The following is a 19397-nucleotide window of genomic DNA, read 5'->3' on the forward strand; positions in this document are numbered from 1 at the left end:
TGGGTGGGTGTTACCTTCTAGGTTAATTCTTTTTGATCTAACCTTTTCTCTAGTACCTGTTCCCCTTTTCCTATTGGCCTCAGTTTCTTTAAGGTATCTGCTTTAATTTCTCTGCGTTAAGGGCAACAAATGCTAGCTAGTTTTTTAGGTGTCTTACCTATCCTCACCCCTTCCTTGTGTGCTCTCGCTTTTATCATGAATAGCAATGTACTTGATATCTCTTTATATCCTAGGAAACACAGTGTGGTAGCAACTTTTAAAAGAAAAGAAATAGAATGAAAAACCACCAAACTAGTGAGAAAAGAGGAAAAGGCAACTCAAAACAAAACAAAACAATCAAATAAGAGCTAGAGAGGTTAGGAGATAAGAAGATATGATGACAAAATGTAATCTGGTATCCTGGATAGTATCCTGGGACAAAAAAAGAACATTAGTGGAAAAATTGGTGATATTAAAATAAAGTCTATTATTTAGGTAAGAGTAAAATGCCAATGGTTAATTTAGTAGCTGTGACAAACAGAACACTGCAGTAAAAATGATGCTAACTTTGGGGAAACCAAGTGAAGGACATACACAGTCTATTATGTCTACATATTTTTCTATAAATCTAAAATTATTCCCCAAAGTCTATTTTTAAAAAGCAAGGGAAATGGGGAAAACCACCACAGCAGGAGAGGAGGACAGACCAGTGTGTGTGTGTGCCCAACAGCACTAGCCATTGAAGGAACTGCAGGTGGTTGCCATTACAGAAGAGTTGTCTCTAAATATATGACTTGCTTAATTATTCCTTTTCTTCTTGTTATCCCTTTTAAAAAATCTCCACCTAGGTTTACTTAAGTTGTCATGTCTCAAAGGCAAAGTGTAAAATCAGCTTTTATGTTCACTTTGACTTGGTGATAATAACTGTCACTAAAGCACTGTCATCCTGGTAGCACTGATGAAGGAACTTTGTTCAGTAGGCATTAAATTTGGCACATCAGTGAATTGACTTTTCAGGCATGTGAACAGTCAGCAGGCAGTGATTATATATTAATGTTTGACACCTCTGCCAATCAGTTAAATAACAAATTAATTTAAAAGCAAGAAAAAGAATGTTTTGAAATTTTTGACAATATTTTTTCTGCCTTATTAATGAGAGCAAATTATCTGAATGTTTTTTCAAGTAAATAGTAAGCAATGGAATTAACAACCACTATACAGAATCAAAAAAATTAAAAGAGAGATAATATAATCCTATGCCAAACACTGTAAATTTTTTAAGGTATAAAGTACCCTAAAAATACATGTGCATTCTTATGCATTCATGTTTAATGCTAACTCTTAAAACTAAAATATAAAAAATAGGAGGGAGGAAAAGAGAAAAAAAATAAAGTCATGGTAAATGGCACAAATAAGATGTTAGACAGAAAAATGTAATAGATTGTTCTAAATTCATTAGTTAAGAGAGGTTCTCAGATTGTCTTAACAAGCAAATCCAACTGTATCCTGCTTATAAGAGTTAAATCTAAAATATAAGTAAGAAGATACAGTAAGTTCAAATTCAAGAAATGGAGAAAGATTCTGAGCAATAACTAAAAAAAAAATAAAGGAAGCTGGTGTCATGTAGACTATAATACAAAAAGCATTATAAATAAAGATGGTCACTACATACTGATAAGAAAAAACTCACATAACAGAAGACATACTACAAGTACTCAATGAGAATTTTATAGAGATGATACTGGATAGGGTCAACCAAAATGTACAGGAGACACTCAAGAAATTCCAAGACAACAAAAATAGAGGACTTGAAAAAGCAAAAGAAGAAATAAAGGAAACCATAGAAGCACTGTATAAACACCAAAGTGAAAGAGAGAACACGATGAATAAATGGATAAATGAACTCAGGACAAAAATAGACAACATTAAAGAGGAAAACAGCCAGGATATGGAAGACCTCAGAAAAAAGAACGAAACAGAACTGCAAAACAAAACGGAAGGCCAATCCAGCAGAATAGAACAAACAGAAGACAGAATCTCAGAACTTGAAGATGAAATGGTAATTAAAGGAAAAACCGAAGAACTATTAATTAAACAACTCAAGACCTGTGAAAAGAAAATGCAAGAACTCACTGACTCCATCAAAAGACCAAACTTGAGAATCATGGGCATCGAAGAAGGAGAAGAGGTGCAAGCGAAGGGAATGCGTAATCTATTCAACAAAATAATAACGGAAGATTTCCCAAATCTAGAGAAAGATATTCCCATACAGATGCAAGAGGCCTCCAGGACACCAAACAGACCAGATCAAAATACAACTACTCCACAACATATCATCATTAAAACAACAAGTTCAGAAACTAAGGAAAGGATATTGAAGGCTGTAAGAGAAAAAACAAGTAACATACAAAGGTAAACCCATCAAAATCACAGCAGACTTCTCAACAGAAACATTAAAAGCAAGAAGAGCATGGGGTGTGATCTTCCGGGCACTGAACGAAAATAACTTCAACCCCAGGATACTCTACCCAGCAAAACTATCATTCAAAATAGATGGAGCAATAAAAGTCTTCCATGATAAGCAGAAACTAAAACAATATGTGAACACAAAGCCACCACTACAAAAGATTCTGCAAGGGATTCTGCACACAGAAAGTGAAACCCAACTTAACCATGAAAAGACAGGCAGCACCAAACTACAGGAAAAGAAAAAGCAAGACAGTAGAGAGTAGCCTCAATTTAAGTACACACAATCAAACCTTCAAACAACTAAGACAACTAAATGACAGGAATCACCACATACCTACCAGTACTAACGCTTAATGTTAATGGACTTAATTCCCCCATCAAAAGGCACCACTTGACAAAATGGATTAAAAAGGAAGATCCAACAATTTGTTGCTTACAGGAGACCCATCTCACTGACAGAAATAAGCATAGGCTTAGGATGAAAGGCTGGAAGAAGATTTACCAAGCCAATGGCCCCCGAAAACAGGCAGGAGTAGCAATACTTATCTCTGACAAAGTAGACTTCAAACCTACATTGATCAAACGAGATAAAGAAGGACATTCCATACTAATAAAAGGGGAAATAGACCAAAAGGAAATAATAATCATCAATCTGTATGCACCCAATGTCAACGCACCCAATTTCATCAATCATACCCTGAAGGACCTAAAAGCATATATAAATGCCAACACAGTGGTTGTGGGAGACTTTAACACCCCATTATCATCAATAGATAGGTCATCCAAACAAAAAATCAATAAAGAAATCCAAGATCTAAAATATGCAATAGATCAAATGGACCTAGTAGATGTCTACAGAACATTTCATCCAACCTCTACACAATATATATTCTTCTCAGCAGCCCATGGAACCTTCTCCAAAATAGATCATATCCTAGGGCACAAAGCAAGCCTCAGCAAATATAAGAAAATAGAAATTATACTGTGCATACTATCTGATCACAATGCAGTAAAAGTAGACTCAACAACAAAAGTAAAGACAAAAAAACATGAAAACAGCTGGAAACTAAATAACTCATTACTTAATGAAGAATGGATCATTGATGAAATAAAAGAGGAAATTAAAAAGTTCCTGGAAGTCAATGAAAATGAAAACACAACCTACCGGAACCTATGGGACACAGCTAAGGCAGTCCTGAGAGGAAAGTTTATAGCCATGAGTGCATATATTAAAAAGACTGAAAGATCCCAAATCAATGACCTAATGATACATCTCAAACTCCTAGAAAAACAAGAACAAGCAAATCCCAAAACAAATAGAAGGAGAGAAATAATAAAAATAAGAGCTGAAATCAATGAAATAGAAACCAAAAAAACCATACAAAGAATTAATGAAACAAAAAGTTGGTTCTTTGAAAAAATAAACAAGATCAATAGACCCGTGGCAAACCTGACTAAAATGAGGAGAGAAAAAACCCAAATTAGTAGAATCAGGAATGCAAAAGGGGAGATAACAACAAACACCATGGAAGTCCAGGGAATCATCAGAGACTACATCGAGAACCTATATTCAAATAAATTTGAAAATCTTAAAGAAATGGACAGATTTCTAGATACATATGATCATCCAAACTGAACCAAGAGGAAATTAACCAGCTAAGTAGATCTGTAACACAAAATGAAATTGAAGCAGCAATCAAGAGTCTCCCCAAAAAGAAAAGTCCAGGGCCTGATGGATTCTCTGATGAATTCTATCAGACCTTTAAAGAAGAACTGATAACAACCCTCCTTAAACTGTTCCACGAAATAGAAAGGGAAGGAAAACTGCCTAACACATTATATGAAGCCAGTATTACACTTATCCCAAAATCAGGCAAAGACACCTCCAAAAAGGAGAACTATAGGCCAACCTCCTTAATGAACATTCATGCAAAAAGCCTCAACAAAATAATGGCAAACCTAATTCAACAACACATCAAAAAGATTATTCACCACGACCAAGTAGGTTTCATCCGAGGGATGCAGGGGTGGTTCAACATACGAAAATCAATAAACGTAATAAACCACATTAACAGAAGCAAAGACAAAAACCACTTGATCATCTCAACAGATGCAGAAAAAGCCTTTGATAAGATCCAACATCATTTCATGATAAGAGCTCTAAGAAAACTAGGAATAGAAGGAAAGTACCTCAACATTATAAAAGCTATATATGACAAACCAGCATTATACTTAACGGAGAAAAACTGACATCATTCCCTCTAAAATCAGGAACCAGACAAGGATGCCCACTTTCTCCACTCCTATTCAACATAGTACTGGAATTCCTAGCCAGAGCGATTAGGCAAGAAGAAGGAATAAAAGGAATAAAAGAATACAAATAGGTAAAGAAACTGTCAAAATATCCCTATTTGCAGACGACATGATCCTGTACCTTAAAGACCCAAAAAACTCTACTCAGAAGCTTCTAGACATCATCAATAGCTATAGCAAGGTAGCAGGATATAAAATCAACATAGAAAAATCATTAGCATTTCTATACACTAACAATGAGCAAACAGAAAAAGAATGTATGAAAACAATTCCATTTACAATAGCCTCAAAAAAAATCAAATACCTAGGTGTAACCTAACAAAACATGTGAAAGACCTCTGCAAGGAAAACTATACACTTCTGAAGAAAGAGATTGAGGAAGACTATAGAAAGTGGAGAGATCTCCCATGCTTATGGATTGGTAGAATCAACATAGTAAAAATGTCGATACTCCCCAAAGAAATCTACATGTTTAATGCAATTCCCATGAAAATTCCAATGACATTCATTAAAGACATTGAAAAATCTACTGTTAAATTTATATGGAAACACAAGAGGCCACGAATAGCCAAGGCAATACTCAGTCAAAAGAACAGTGCAGGAGGTATCACAATACCTGACTTCAAACTATATTACAAAGCAATAACAATAAAAACAGCATGGTACTAGCACAAAAACAGACATGAAGACCAGTGGAACAGAACAGAGGACCCAGATATGAAGCCACACAACTATAACCAACTTATCTTTGACAAAGGAGCTAAAAATATACGATGGAGAAATAGCAGCCTCTTCAACAAAAACTGCTGGGAAAACTGGTTAGCAGTCTGCAAAAAACTGAAACTAGATCCATGTATATCACCCTATACCAAGATTACCTCAAAATGGATCAAGGATCTTAATATCAGACCACAAACTCTAAAGTTGATACAGGAAAGAGTAGGAAATGCTCTGGACTTAATAGGTATAGGTAAGAACTTTCTCAATGAAACCTCAGCAGCCCAGCAACTAAGAGATAGCATAGATAAATGGGACCTCATAAAACTAAAAAGCTTCTGTTCATCAAAAGAAATGGTCTCTATACTGAAGAGAACACCCACAGAGTGGGAGAAAATATTTGCCAACTATACATCAGACAAAGGACTGATAACCAGAATATATAGGGAACTTAAAAAACTAAATTCTCCCAAAACTAATGAACCAATAAAGAAATGGGCACGTGAACTAAACAGAACTTTCTCAAAAGAAGAAATTCAAATGGCCAAAAAACACATGAAAAAATGCTCACCATCTCTAGCAATAAAGGAAATGCAAATTAAAACCACACTAAGTTTCCACCTCACCCCTGTTAGAATAGCCATCATCAGCAACACCACCAACAACAGGTGTTGGCGAGGATGCGGGGAAAAAGGAACCCTCTTACACTGTTGGTGGGAATGTAGATTAGTACAACCACTCTGGAAAAAAATTTGGAGTCTACTTAAAAAGCTAGACATCAATCTACCATTTGATTCAGCAATACCACTCTTGGGGATATACCCAAAAGACTGTGACACAGGTTACTCCAGAGGCACCTGTACACCCATGTTTATGGCGGCACTATTCACAATAGCCAAGTTATGGAAACAGCCAAGATGCCCCAGCACTGACGAATGGATTAAGAAAATGTGGTATCTATACACAATGGAATTTTATGCAGCCATGAAGAACGAAATGTTATCATTCGCTGGTAGATGGATGGAATTGGAGAACATCATTTTGAGTGAGGTTAGCCTGGCCCAAAAGACCAAAAATCGTATGTTCTCCCTCATATGTGGACATTAGATCAAGGGCAAACACAACAAGGGGATTGGACTTTGAGCACATGATAAAAGCGAGAGCACACAAGGGAGGGGTTAGGATAGGTAAGACACCTAAAAAATTAGCTAGCATTTGTTGCCTTTAACGCAGAGAAACTAAAGCAGATACCTTAAAAGCAACTGAGGCCAACAGGAAAAGGGGACCAGGAACTAGAGAAAAGGTTAGATCAAAAAGAATTAACCTAGAAGGTAACACCTACGCACAGGAAATCAATGTGAGTCAACTCCCTGTATAGCTATCCTTATCTCAACCAGCAAAACCCTTGTTCCTTCCTATTATTGCTTATACTCTCTCTACAACAAAATTAGAAATAAGGGCAAAATAGTTTCTGCTGGGTATTTAGGGGGTGGGGGGGAGTGGGAGGAGGCGGAATGGTTGGTAAGGGAGGGGGTGGGGGCAGGGGGGAGAAATGACCCAAGCCTTGTATGCACATATGAATAATAAAAGAAAAACAAATAAAACAAATAAAACAAAACAAAAAAAAAGAAATGAACTCACAAAGAAGATAGAATTTCTACTTTTACATACCCAACACATCCATATAACATCTGACATTATTATAAGGACAAATTGATGTACCGTAATCAGAGAGAAATTTTAATGCCCTCCTTTCAATAACTGGTAAGAGATTAAAAAAATTAGTAAAGATATAGAATAGCTGAGGAGCACAATTATATTTGCTATATATCCACTAGATATATTAATCTTGCATTCATTTACTGGAAAATACATTCTTTCAAGCACTGTGAGGCATTTATAAAAATTGGCCACAAGGATGCTATAAAGCAAGCCTCAAACAAATACCACATTCTTCCAATGATTGCAATAAAATTTTAAATAACTGAAATCTGCATGTCTTTTTTTTTTTTTTAACAAGAAAACCCTTCCTGAGGAAATTTATAATTTTACTCAACATGCAAAACAATTCTGTGGGGGCAAAAAAGCTAAGGAGAGATGGCTTTATTTTAGCCTTATACAACTCATGTGGCTCCCTAATGATATTCACCAAGCCAGGAAGCATAGTTATGGAGGAAGCTTGTTTGCAAAGGTTCAAAGTGCGGGGGAGGTATGATGGAAGAATAGGATGAGGAGGAAAAAAAGTAGAAAAGAGGCTGTAGAGGTAGAATGGAGTCAGGAAATTTGGATTTTATTCAGGAAAAGGAAGTTTGGTTTTTATCATCTAGGCAAAGAGAGGTGATCAAAAGCATCTAAGTGTGAGAAGGATGAGAGATAATAAGGTCATGGAGTTGGTGTCACTTCATAATTTATCCTATGTGTAGGGGAATGAGTTGAGTGGGAGAAAAAGAAGAATCTAAAAGATATGTAATGCTTCTTAATTTGGGTGAGTCATTGGACAGCAATGCCATTAGTTACAAGAATAGAGAAAAAAGAAAAGCACGTAGGAGAAGCGAGGGCTCAAGACATACTGCATTTCAAGTACTGGTGGGAGATCCTTAAGAAGATCTAACTGATCTGACAGTTTAGAGTAACATTAGGAAGCAAGGGAAGCAGGTAGAGATTAGAGGCTAGAATGATTCCAATTGGCTGAACCAGGATTAGGCTACTGTTTGTTTTGTGATAACAGTGTAAGTTTAGTCAAATAATTTAAGCAAGACATCTCTTTCAAGATCTGGAAGAAGCTAGGTATTATAAAATAGGGATGGGCAATGGATCCCCCAAATGAAGATGATAGAGTATCCCACAATAGAAGAAGAGATAATCTATAAGTGTTTCATTTTCATTCCTTTATAGTTAACACTGCATGAAAATGTGCATATAGATTCACTTGCAAAAGGAAAAATTAGATGCAATCTAAATTGCCAATGAAGATTCAAGTTGGTAAATTATAGCACATTAACCCAAAATATTTCTTTCAGAAAATCTGCCATGTTCACAGAAATAGGTATCACATACCACTTAATAACTTTCTTTAAAATTTACAGTGTTGAAAATGCCTTGGCTTTTTGTGTGTGTGTATGTGTGTGTGTGTGTGTATAGTACTGGATGTAATTATATCAAGACAGAGGATTCTTTCAGACATATATTCCTATCTCAAAGCATTTAAAAAGGCAGGATCACTTTATTGTACAATGTACCCTAGGCAGGATACTAAAGAAGGAATAAAAGAAGTGAGAAAGAAAAGGGGGAATGCAGAGGGAAAGGTATAGAACAGCACTATTTTCCAAAGTATGTCCAGAGACACTCTGAAAAAAAAAGGAGTTCTGTGAGCAGTAAATTTGATTAACTATATTCAGTAGCATATTTAACTTAGCATGTCCCAGATTTATTTATTACAGATGGAATTCTTTCACTGCAGGTCACTTATTAGTATGCTATGGAACTATGATTCTGTTGAACATATTTTGAGAAAAAAGAGCTAAATCTAAAAGAAATTTGAGAGACCTGGCTTTTGAGAAATGTCATGATGAAGTATCATTTTATCTTACTGCATCGCAATTCTTCTTGTGTAAAATGCAGTTAATGACTTATTTCACCTATTTTACAGAGTCTCTTAGATTAGCTGCATGAGATGTTGGCAATGAGGGTCATATACACATAACAATGGATCAAGCATTCTAATATTTTAACTAATGATCTCATCCATACATTTAAATGAAGTTAAAAAATTCTTAGTGATAGGTACTAAGGGACTGAAGAAATAGCTTCTGCAAGAAGCTTCTAGTAACTAGCAAAATACGAGTCACACATGGGACAAAATGAATTTAAGCACTCAGTCGTTATGCATGGACTAGCAGAGTTAGTTAGAATTCAGAGAACAGAAATATAAAAGCTACCTGGAAGAATGAGGATTTGGTTGAGTATTGAAGGACTGGTGGGAAATGGCCAGATAGAATTCTAGGCAAGAAATACTGTGAACAAAAGCAGAAATATAAATGACATATTACTAAGAGTGAAGAAACAGGATGCTCAGGTATGTGTTGGAAAATCATGGTTAAACAAGGGCCAATAGCCAGGTGACAGTGGTTCACGCCTATAATCCTAACTACTCAGGAGGCAGAGATTAGGAAGATCGAAGTTTGAAGTTAGCTTGGGCAAACAGTTCCGTGAGACCCTGTCTCAAACAAAAGAAAACAAAAACCTTCACAAAAAAGGGCTTGGTAGAATGGCTCAAAGTGTAGGTGCTGAGTTCAAGCCCCAGTACCACAGAAAAAAAAGGGGGGGACACACCAATAAACAGTTAAAACCCTTTTAGTCAAGTAGAACAACTAAAGAATAAGACAGTTATCATTGATTTGATCACATCAAACTCACTGAGAATGTGAGACTGAAAAGCTACCACTGAAAATGGAATCCAGTTATGGTTTAACTCAGTGGAAACTGCTACAGCTTGCATATGAAGTGTGCTCATGTGTTAAGGCTTGGTTGTAGATCCAATCGTTGAGACCTGACTGGATCCTGAGGGCTCTGACCTGATCAATGAATTAACCACTTGATTGATTCATAATATGATGGCCTTATTGGGAGGTGGTGGAAAGTAGAAGGTGGGGCCTAATTGAAGGAAATATGTCACTGGGGGTATGACCTGGAAAGTAAAACTTGTTCCCAGTACCTTCTTGTCTGTCTCCACCAAGCCCTTCTATGACGATGTTCTGGCTCACCATGGCCCAGAAACAGTGGTACGTGGACTGAAACCTCTGAAACTTGAGCCAAAATGAATTCTTTCTCCTCTAAAATTATTTTTTTTCAGGTATTTGTCACAGTGACAAAAAAACAACACAAAGATTTTTCCAATTTCTTATTATCCATGAGCTCCCACTCTCACTCTCTAAATAGCAACAGACATGTCAAAAAGACCTGATTGTCAAATCTGGGGAAATCAAAACCAATTCTCATTTCAGAGTCATCCAAAATAAATTCTAGCTGCATTTGTAATCTGAATATTTTAAAACAGAACAATAAAGAAGAAAAATAGAGGTATTGATCTTACTTTTGAATGTGGAAGGCCTTTTAAAAAAAAGCAGTAAGATAAATCAAAAAGGAAAGTTACAGATTTGACTACATAGAAATTTAAAACATGAATATGTATAAAAAAAGAAAAGGTAAATAAACTGGGGAAGATATCTTTAGCAAAAATGACAAAGGAGTAGTAATAACTTTACTATATGAAGAGCTACTATTGAGAAGAATTTAATATGCCCATGTAACATGGGCCAAAGATGAGGGACATTATTAGATACTTCATTTATATTTATAAATGGATAATGAACATTAAAAATATTTGGCCTGAAGAGGAATCAAAGAAATGGAAACTAAAACATTTTGCTTATTAAATTATAAAAGCTTTAAAAAAGCAGATTATTTAACACTGGTCATAGTGAGATTAAAGTGGCTATTTCATATATTGCATATGGAGTAAATGGGAAAAACTTTTCTAGAAAGCAATTGTTAAAATACATTAGGAGTCATAATATGTTCACGTGATTTAACCTAGTAATTCTATTTTTTGAAACTAATGAGCCAGAAATCTAGACAAAACTTATGTACAGGATGTTCATAATAGTGCTATTTATACTAGCAAAACTAGAAATAATCTAAATACCTAACCACAGAGAAATACTTAAAATTACATTCCATAAGGTAGAGTATAAAAATGTCTGTGTAGTTTTTAATAATATGAAGATATCTCATAAGATAATATGAAATGAAAAAACAAGACACAAATCTATGTAAATAGTGCCTTAAGTAACTATTTTGAATTTATAATTTTCCATGCATTTTAAAATTTCCATAATAAAGACATACTAGTTTTATTATCAGGAAGAGAAAACCTCCTAAATTAGATACCCTTCACAGAGCTACCAAGGGAACCAAGAATCTCAAAAGATCACAGAACTGTAAAATCATACCTTAATTAAGTATAGGGGACTAGAAAATTTAGACAGAACTGACAAGTACAGTGTCTAATCTGTGTCAAAACATAAGGAACATAAGAAGAATCTCACTTCACATGGGGTCCAGGGTTTCTGCTTTCGGTTTCCTTACTCTAGGTCTCTTTCTCAGCCATGGTCCTTCAGATGTGCTATGCTCCATCCATGGAGCACCACCCATGTGGTGCTGTCCTGTCTTCTTGGGCTCTCCAACATCTTCCATACCATTGCAGCCTCTGCCCTGCCTCTTCTCCCCACTCCTATACCACTATTTGGCGTTAATCATATACCATTTTGTATTGTGGCTTATCTTTTTATAGGTACATTGTACCTTCCCACACCATCATTCAAGGAGACTATAAACCCTTCAAGGCTAACACAGTCATATGAAAGTGCTTAACAGATGTGTGCTGATGGTGGAGCTTCAAGCATCTAACCAATGCTGCACTAATTGTTCTTGCCACTCCCGAGAAGAAAGGTTTCTGACTCCCATTCCAGTACACAAGTCACATTTTAAGCAAAAACTGACATCTAGAAGATTTAATTTACTTGAATTGAACCAAAATGGACTGCAAATGCTCCTGTCCTGAGTAGATCAGGCAGCCTCTTGGCAAATTAAAGTACAAAATCCCTTGCGCTTGCATGCCATGGCAGCTGGAGAACAGGGCTATGGCATTAGAACACTAATGCAGCAGAGGAGAGCAAACAGCTTGAAATATTCTGCACCCTTATTTTATCCTGAACTTGGAAAATGACCTCCTGGATACACTAATCTGAGGGCAAAGGAAAGTAAAAGTCATATCCTAGCACTGGTTCCAAATCACTAAATATTTGGTTTTCAAATACAGTATAACTTTCAATACACTTTTCTGCGTTATCTACCAATAAAATTAAGTACTTTTAGATTTCGCAGAATCCCTTGGAAACCTCATACAAGCACTGTCCCTGTCTCTGAATTGTTTTGACATGTTTGGCCCATGATGACTCAACCAATTAGCAATGCGATTCCACAGGCAAAGTGGCTGGGATTTCTGTGACTCAGCGGAAGGATCTTGAAAGACATTTTTTTTTTTTTGATCATTTCTTTCTCTTTTTTTTCCCCTGGCAATTTTTGACTTAATTGTTATCTAGCCAGATTTGTGCAAACAGGTAAGTAGTGGGACAAACAAAGGAACGTGAAAATTCTGGGGTCCCTGGGCAGTCTTGGTTTCTCCCATATTAAACACAGTAGAGTACTAGTCATGCTCTTCTCCCCTCTGGAATGATTTTTTATTTGCTAGGTAGAAAGAGGACATGGCTGTAAGTGCTACACAGAGGCAGTGCTTCCCGAAACTTCAAGGAGCAAAGATAGGCTTGGAAAAGAAAGGGGCATAGTGCCCAACTTAGCATAGAATACTGGAGAAAGCTGCAGTATTTAGGCAGACTATGTCCAGGAAGTCCCTTCATTAATTCATTTGTTTACTTATGGAGCATATATTTATTCATTTATGGAGTAATTAGTGTGTAATATGGTAGGAAAAGAAAATATTAAATTCCTAAAGTTCAATATGTCACTGAAGATGGGAAACCCTCCAAGCTAGGAAGGTATGTGTGCTATGTCATAGGTATCATCTGTATTTTGACTTCTGATCATTTATTTTTTATCACTGGCTAAGTATTTTTCTCTATGAGAATATAATCAGAAAGTGAAAATTGTACATATACAAATTTCCCATCAAACATTTTAAATAAAAGTGGGCAAATACTTCAGGGAACAAAGAGTCAGCAAATTTACATAAGAAAATATGCAAAGAAACCTACACATCCATAGTGAACACAACACAAAACTAGAAAACTAAAGCTATAGCTTCTTGCTGACAATAGAAAGCAAGTTCCATGGCAAAGAGAATTTAAGTGTGTTCTAGTCAACTCTGTCCTCATACCCTCGCTCCCCGTCTGACCTCTCAGTCTCTGTGTAATTGCCAGTTTATGTCGGACTTCAACACTGTAACTTTTGGATTTCTGCTCTGTATAATGTATTTCTACAGAGCTTGACATTATGGCAGCAGGGCTGTAAACTGAGTGCTCCTTAGAGGCTGCTGACTTGAAGTGTGGGTGGAAAAGAGGCACGAGAGAGCCAAGACTGAGAAAGAAAGAAGAAAACAAAATTTTCACTCATTTTTGGACTTGGGAAGCATTTTCCTTTCCTCTCTCCTCCTCTCTCCTCCCCTCCCCTCCTGTCCTCTTCTCTTCATACACATCTATCAAAATATTACAATGAACCTCTTTATACAATTAATATACACTAATATTTTAAAAAGGCACAGGACAATCTAAATAGCATATTATGCAGTAAAAAATGCTAATCTGGGAAGGTTATATGCTATATAATTTCAAATAGATGACATTCTAGAAAGAGAAAATCTATGAAGGCAGTAAAAAGGTCAGTAGTTGCCAGAGGTCTGGGAGAGAAGAGCCAGGAAGGAAGAACAGGTGAAACACAGGAGGTTCGGGAGTAATGAAAATCTTCTGTATGATACATAACAGTGGATACATGTTACTACGTATTCGTCAAAAGCCACAGAATGCATAATACAAAGAGCAAACACTAATGTAAATTATGAAATTTAGATAATAGTAATGTATCAATATTCACTAATCAATTTTAAAAGATGTGCCATACTAACACAAGATATGCATAATATGAGAAGCTGTGGCAGGGGAAGGAGGGGAACAGATAAGTGGGAATTCTCTGTACTTTCTGATCAGTCTTTCTGTAAACATAAAACGGCTCTAAAAAGTCTATTACTTTTTTTTTAAATGTGCAGTATTTGTATTTTATATCTCCCAAAGCTCTTTTTAATAATTAGACCTGAATAGTCAAGGATCTGTGCTCATATTTCCTTAAATCTTTTTTTCCTTTTCTGTTCCATATCTAAGAAAGTATCACCACCCAGTTGCTCAAGATAAAAAGTTCAGGTATGTGTTCACATGTTTATATGTTCATTTATTCACTGAAAAATTATTTACATATTTCATATATGCAAGGTACTAAAGTACAATAAGAACAAAACATACTTCACTAATAAAACAGAACCTTCCCTGAACCAATAACTTATTCACTATGCACCATCCTGATTCTTCTTCCTTGCTGCCTAATCTTCCACCAAATATTGGTGATTCTATTTCTTTCAAATCACCCATGTTTTTTTCCTCCTATTAATAGTTGAGCAGCTCAAGGTACCATTTTTAAAATATCTAAACTACTGCAAAAAAAATTCTCTAGATTGGTCTCTTACAATGATTCTTTGCTTCCAATCCATGGTTAGTGTGATTTTTTAAAAAAAATCTCATTGTGTAAGTGCCTTGCTTAGACTCCATTGATGACTAATTGTTTTTTTGGATAAAAGTTTAAAAAAATAAAAATCTAATATGGCCCACAGAATCATGATCTGTCCTTTATCACAACCTGACAATTTGTTTATCTCCCAAAGCTCTGTAAAGATACTGGATTCTTTCAGTTCCTCAAATTACAAAATTTTGTCACTCCTCATCTTTAAGTTTCAGTTTAGATGTCACTTTTCCCTAAAAACTGTCAACAGATCCTCCAGATTAGTTGGGTCTCTATAAATTATTTCTATAATACTTTATACCTCCCTGTTCATATAATTCATCATAAAATTATCATATATTGCTTGCTTTATTTTCTAGAATGCAGATGCTGGGGGCACTGTCGGTAGTCGTCATTGTTATATCTGCAAGACAGAGACTTCTGAGTTTAACTGTCAAGATCTAGGCATCTTGAAGGCACAGCAACAGGACACCTAAAGTAGTACGGACAAGAACTCAGTAAACATTATTGCTTGAAAGAAAAAGGGCACCGGTATTGCTGCAGTTGTTGCTTAGTGTCTTTGAAAAAGTTTTGACCCTTCCTTTGGCTCTTCCAGGGCTTCCCAAGGATAATATACCGTGATGACCTGATGTTGTGTCCGTAGCCTTTCCAGCTCTATCCAGATGTCAAAAGTCTCCTTTTAGATCTGCTATGAAATTAAGATACTTTTTGGCAGGCCGAAGTTTCTAAGTGCAACTATTCAGGTAAACTCCCAGTTCCTTTTCTACAGCTGCCTTGGAAAGCAAATATGGGAGATTTACAAATTATTAGAATATGACAATTGGGTCACACAGTATATATATATATATTTTTTTTTTTTTTGGAAGGGAGAGAAGTAAGGGTGGGGTGCTTGGTAGTATTTTTAAAAGTGAATACTTTGAGCATTTTAATGATTTGTTTTGATTCATTTTACAGGGAATTTTGGAAGACATTAAGATGCTCTTAACTTGAACTTGGATCTCATCCTTAAGAATCTTAGAGAGTTAGAAAGGCTGTCATCTATTTTTTATGGTGTAGGCAGAGAATTACTGGAATGGGAGATGGGTTAGCTGTCTCTGAAGATTGTTTCAGCAAAGATTCTATAATAATGTACGATGAAATCTCAGAGTAATTCTGATGATTATGCTGGTCAGTGGTCCTGAGATACTGGTTACTTCTCTAGTTTGTTCTCCATATAACCTGACTTCTGCCAGAACATGAACTAGTTAGAGAATAGAAAGATGATGACCACAGCTAAATGTGTTAGAATATTCATTATTTTAATTCCATGCATCATGTATAGCACCTGTACTATACCTCTGGTCCTTCCTTGAATCTTAGAGTTTTTTTTTTTTGGCGGGGCTGGGGTTTGAACTCAGAGCTTTGCACTGGCAAAGCAGCTGCTTACTGCTTGAGTTATGCCTACAGTCCATTTTGCTCTGGCTATTTTGGAAATGGGGTGTTGCGAACTATTTGCCCAGGATGTCATTAAATCATGATCTTCCCAATCTCAGCCTCTTAAGTAGCTAGGATTACAGGTCCCCGGCTAGATTTATTTTCTTACTTACCAGCTAGAATGAAGGTCTTTGAAGATGGGATATAACTTTGATAAGTCATTTTACTGTAAACAGCACTTGGTACTGACCCTTGAAAATAATAACATTATTTGGATTTATAGAACTTTACCAGACTTTGTTAGCAGAGGCATTTTAGCTTAAATTTATCCCAATTTTTAAAAATTTACCCCAATTTTTATCATGTGCTATAGCATTTGTGGGTTCATTCAGAAACTGTTACTAGAAGCTGATTCTGCTTTCTAAATATCCATGACCCTCCAACAAAACATTGAGCTATAATTTTTCATTTCTTTGAGAACACTGAAAGTCCATTTCACCTGCAATTACTTTCGATAGACCTTATCTATCTTCATTTCTTTATCTTTTTGTGCCAAACACACACTCAAGGCTCAAAAAATATTTGTAGAATAAATGAAAAAGAGTGAGGTACGAATAGCTAATTAAATTGTTATTCATACCCAATCCACTATTAAAAAGGTGGACATATACAAAATAAAACAAAATAGAATATAGGTTAAAAATCAAAACAAAAAAGAGGGAAAAAAGACAGATGAACTAGGACTTTTGGGTGAATTGATCACTGTACTGGAGCACTAAATGTAGTTTAACTGGCTTCCTGGCAGCTGAACAGAAAGAGAAATATACCATATTTCTAGTTTAATAAAGTTCATCTAAAAAAGGCTTACACTTCCCTGGCAATGAATTCTAGGACAGAACTTGATGGGGGAGAGGCATGGATTAGTATAGGTAGGCTGGTAGGAAAAAAAATACACACACATAGGTTTTATCTTTTTTTTTTAAACAGGGTCTTGCTATGAAGTCCAGGATGGCATGGAACTTGCTATGGAACCCAGACTAGCCTCTAACTCATGATCTTCCTGCCTCAGCCTCCAGAGTGTTGAGATTACAGGAATGTGCTACCCTGACCAGGTTTTTATCTTAGCTATGTAAAAGACTCATGAAATTTCCTATAAATGGGTCTTTCTAATATCAGCACTTACAAAAGTCAAATATGTATGGCTTGTTTTCTCCATAAAGTTTATCACTCACTACCTGGTAATTTATTGTTTATTTACGTGGACATTTGCTTCTTGTCTGATTCCACTGGCTTATAAACAGACTGGGAACCTTGTCTGTCTTGTTCAACAATTTATCCTAAACTGACAGAAGAATGCCTGACACAGAGAAGGTGATTAATATAAACTTGCTGATAAACAATTTAAGTAGGCCAAATGCCTTTACTTGCTTCTTATAATCATTCCTGGTTTATGACAACAAAGCTAGGCCAATGACATAGGGAAAAAAAAATCTTAGTTGCCTCTTTGGGAAGCATTCATTTAATTATAGCTGGTTGAGGTACATGAAATTGCTTTTTTTGTTGAATACTGGTACTTTCATAAGATTCACCTTAATGTAATAGATTTATTAAGCTATTTAGATTAAATATCAAGGATGAGTAAGCTCAGTCTTGATACATATATTATTTAGAACTACCTATTAGAATGTAAGCTTCCTGAAAGTAGTGACTTGGCCTGTGTGGTTTATTGATAAATCCTCAGTGTCTGTAAGATTTTCCAATAAATTCCAGTAAATGATTTTACAAATTCTTGTAAAAATACATGTTTTAGTCTTTGAGCTTTTTCAAGGACATCTTTCATCTAGAAAGTAACAGAACTTGAAAAACATAGTGGAGGGATCTATGATCAAGTTTCAATCATTTTAATAATTTTGGAGATGAAGACAATCTCTAAATTCTTGTAGAAGCATGGCACCAACCAAAATCATAACGTGCTGCCCAGCTATAGCTGCCATTATATTGGACCACACTGGTCGGTACTTTCTGATCCTGACAACAATGTCTAGACATTAGCATACTCGGCAAAAGTCAGATTTCTGTAAGCTAATAAATTTACTTGGCTTAAAATCTATCATGATTTTTTGGGAAAGTTTATAGTTACTTTTCCTTTCCTCACTTGCTGAAAACTCAATTTCAATTTGTTTGTGAAAATGAAAGCAGCACAGATCTTTCATTTCATAATTATGAAATTATGAATTTCATTTGTTTACTTTCTATTTGAGAGTTACCTTTACTTTTAAAAGGTGTCTACTTTATTTAGTATGCTTGTTCCTGATCTTGTTTCTTGATGAACTACACCACCTTGGATTCTAAGCCTTTCATCATAAACCAAACTGTTTAGAATAGGTTTTCAAGACACCTATGTGTTCCCAGTGTACACAGGGATTTGTGTTTAGGCAACACAACTTGCTTTCCTTCAGACTCTAATAATTTAAAGAAGTGATGATTTAAATACACTTTATCTGGAAGGAATGGGTATGATCATGACACACTGCTATCACATGCATGGCATCTGGGTTAGTGTTCGATTGGTACTAATAGGTATAAACCAAATCCATCCACACCATTATGCCCACTGAAACTGAAGGCATGCATTTGCAAGGTAGTAAAGTACTAAGAAGGTGGTGGGATTTCTGTGTGGGCTTGAGGATGGTATTTTAATTTTAATTTTCTAAGTAGGAAAAATGACATAAAAACCATAACTTTAATCACATTTGAGACACCTAGGTCTCAGTCACATACACATTTGCCCATATTATAATTCTTCCTACAGAGAAAAAACAGAAATGTATTGATCACTGGTGTAGTAACACCCAGTGTTAACATTTCCTTAGTTCTTTGTACCCTTTTGTAACTTTGCTCATTATGCATAATCATGAAAAGCATAATTATAATTGAAATAAAAATTTAAGAAACTTTTCATTTAACATTTAGTAAGTGTAAATATTAAATAACTTTATCTCTGATCAACATCAATTTAGGTAACTGTATTTGTTTACACGATTTTATCACCATTAAATCTAACAGCACCTTTGCATCTGTATCTTCTCCCTCTTCAGTTATAAAGGATAAGTTATCCTTATCTTCTCACTTGTGCACTCAAT

General features: G+C 35.6%; 1 protein-coding gene across 5 annotated transcripts in view; it reads right to left on the bottom strand.

Annotated features, from left to right (window-relative positions):
* The window catches only part of Exoc6b (exocyst complex component 6B), a 556197-nt gene that overhangs the window by 49755 nt on the left and 487045 nt on the right, over nt 1-19397 (bottom strand). For 3 of the 5 annotated variants that reach the window (XM_074049965.1, XM_074049961.1, XM_074049962.1), the window contains one exon: nt 9417-9491. The exons of the other annotated variants lie outside the window; for them this stretch is intronic. In XM_074049965.1, the coding sequence (XP_073906066.1) occupies nt 9417-9491 (75 nt within the window). The remainder of the gene's footprint in view (nt 1-9416; nt 9492-19397) is intronic. 5 annotated transcript variants of the gene reach the window in all.

This window comes from Castor canadensis, chromosome 12 (genome assembly GCF_047511655.1).
Source record: "Castor canadensis chromosome 12, mCasCan1.hap1v2, whole genome shotgun sequence".
Taxonomy (NCBI): Eukaryota; Metazoa; Chordata; class Mammalia; order Rodentia; family Castoridae; genus Castor; species Castor canadensis.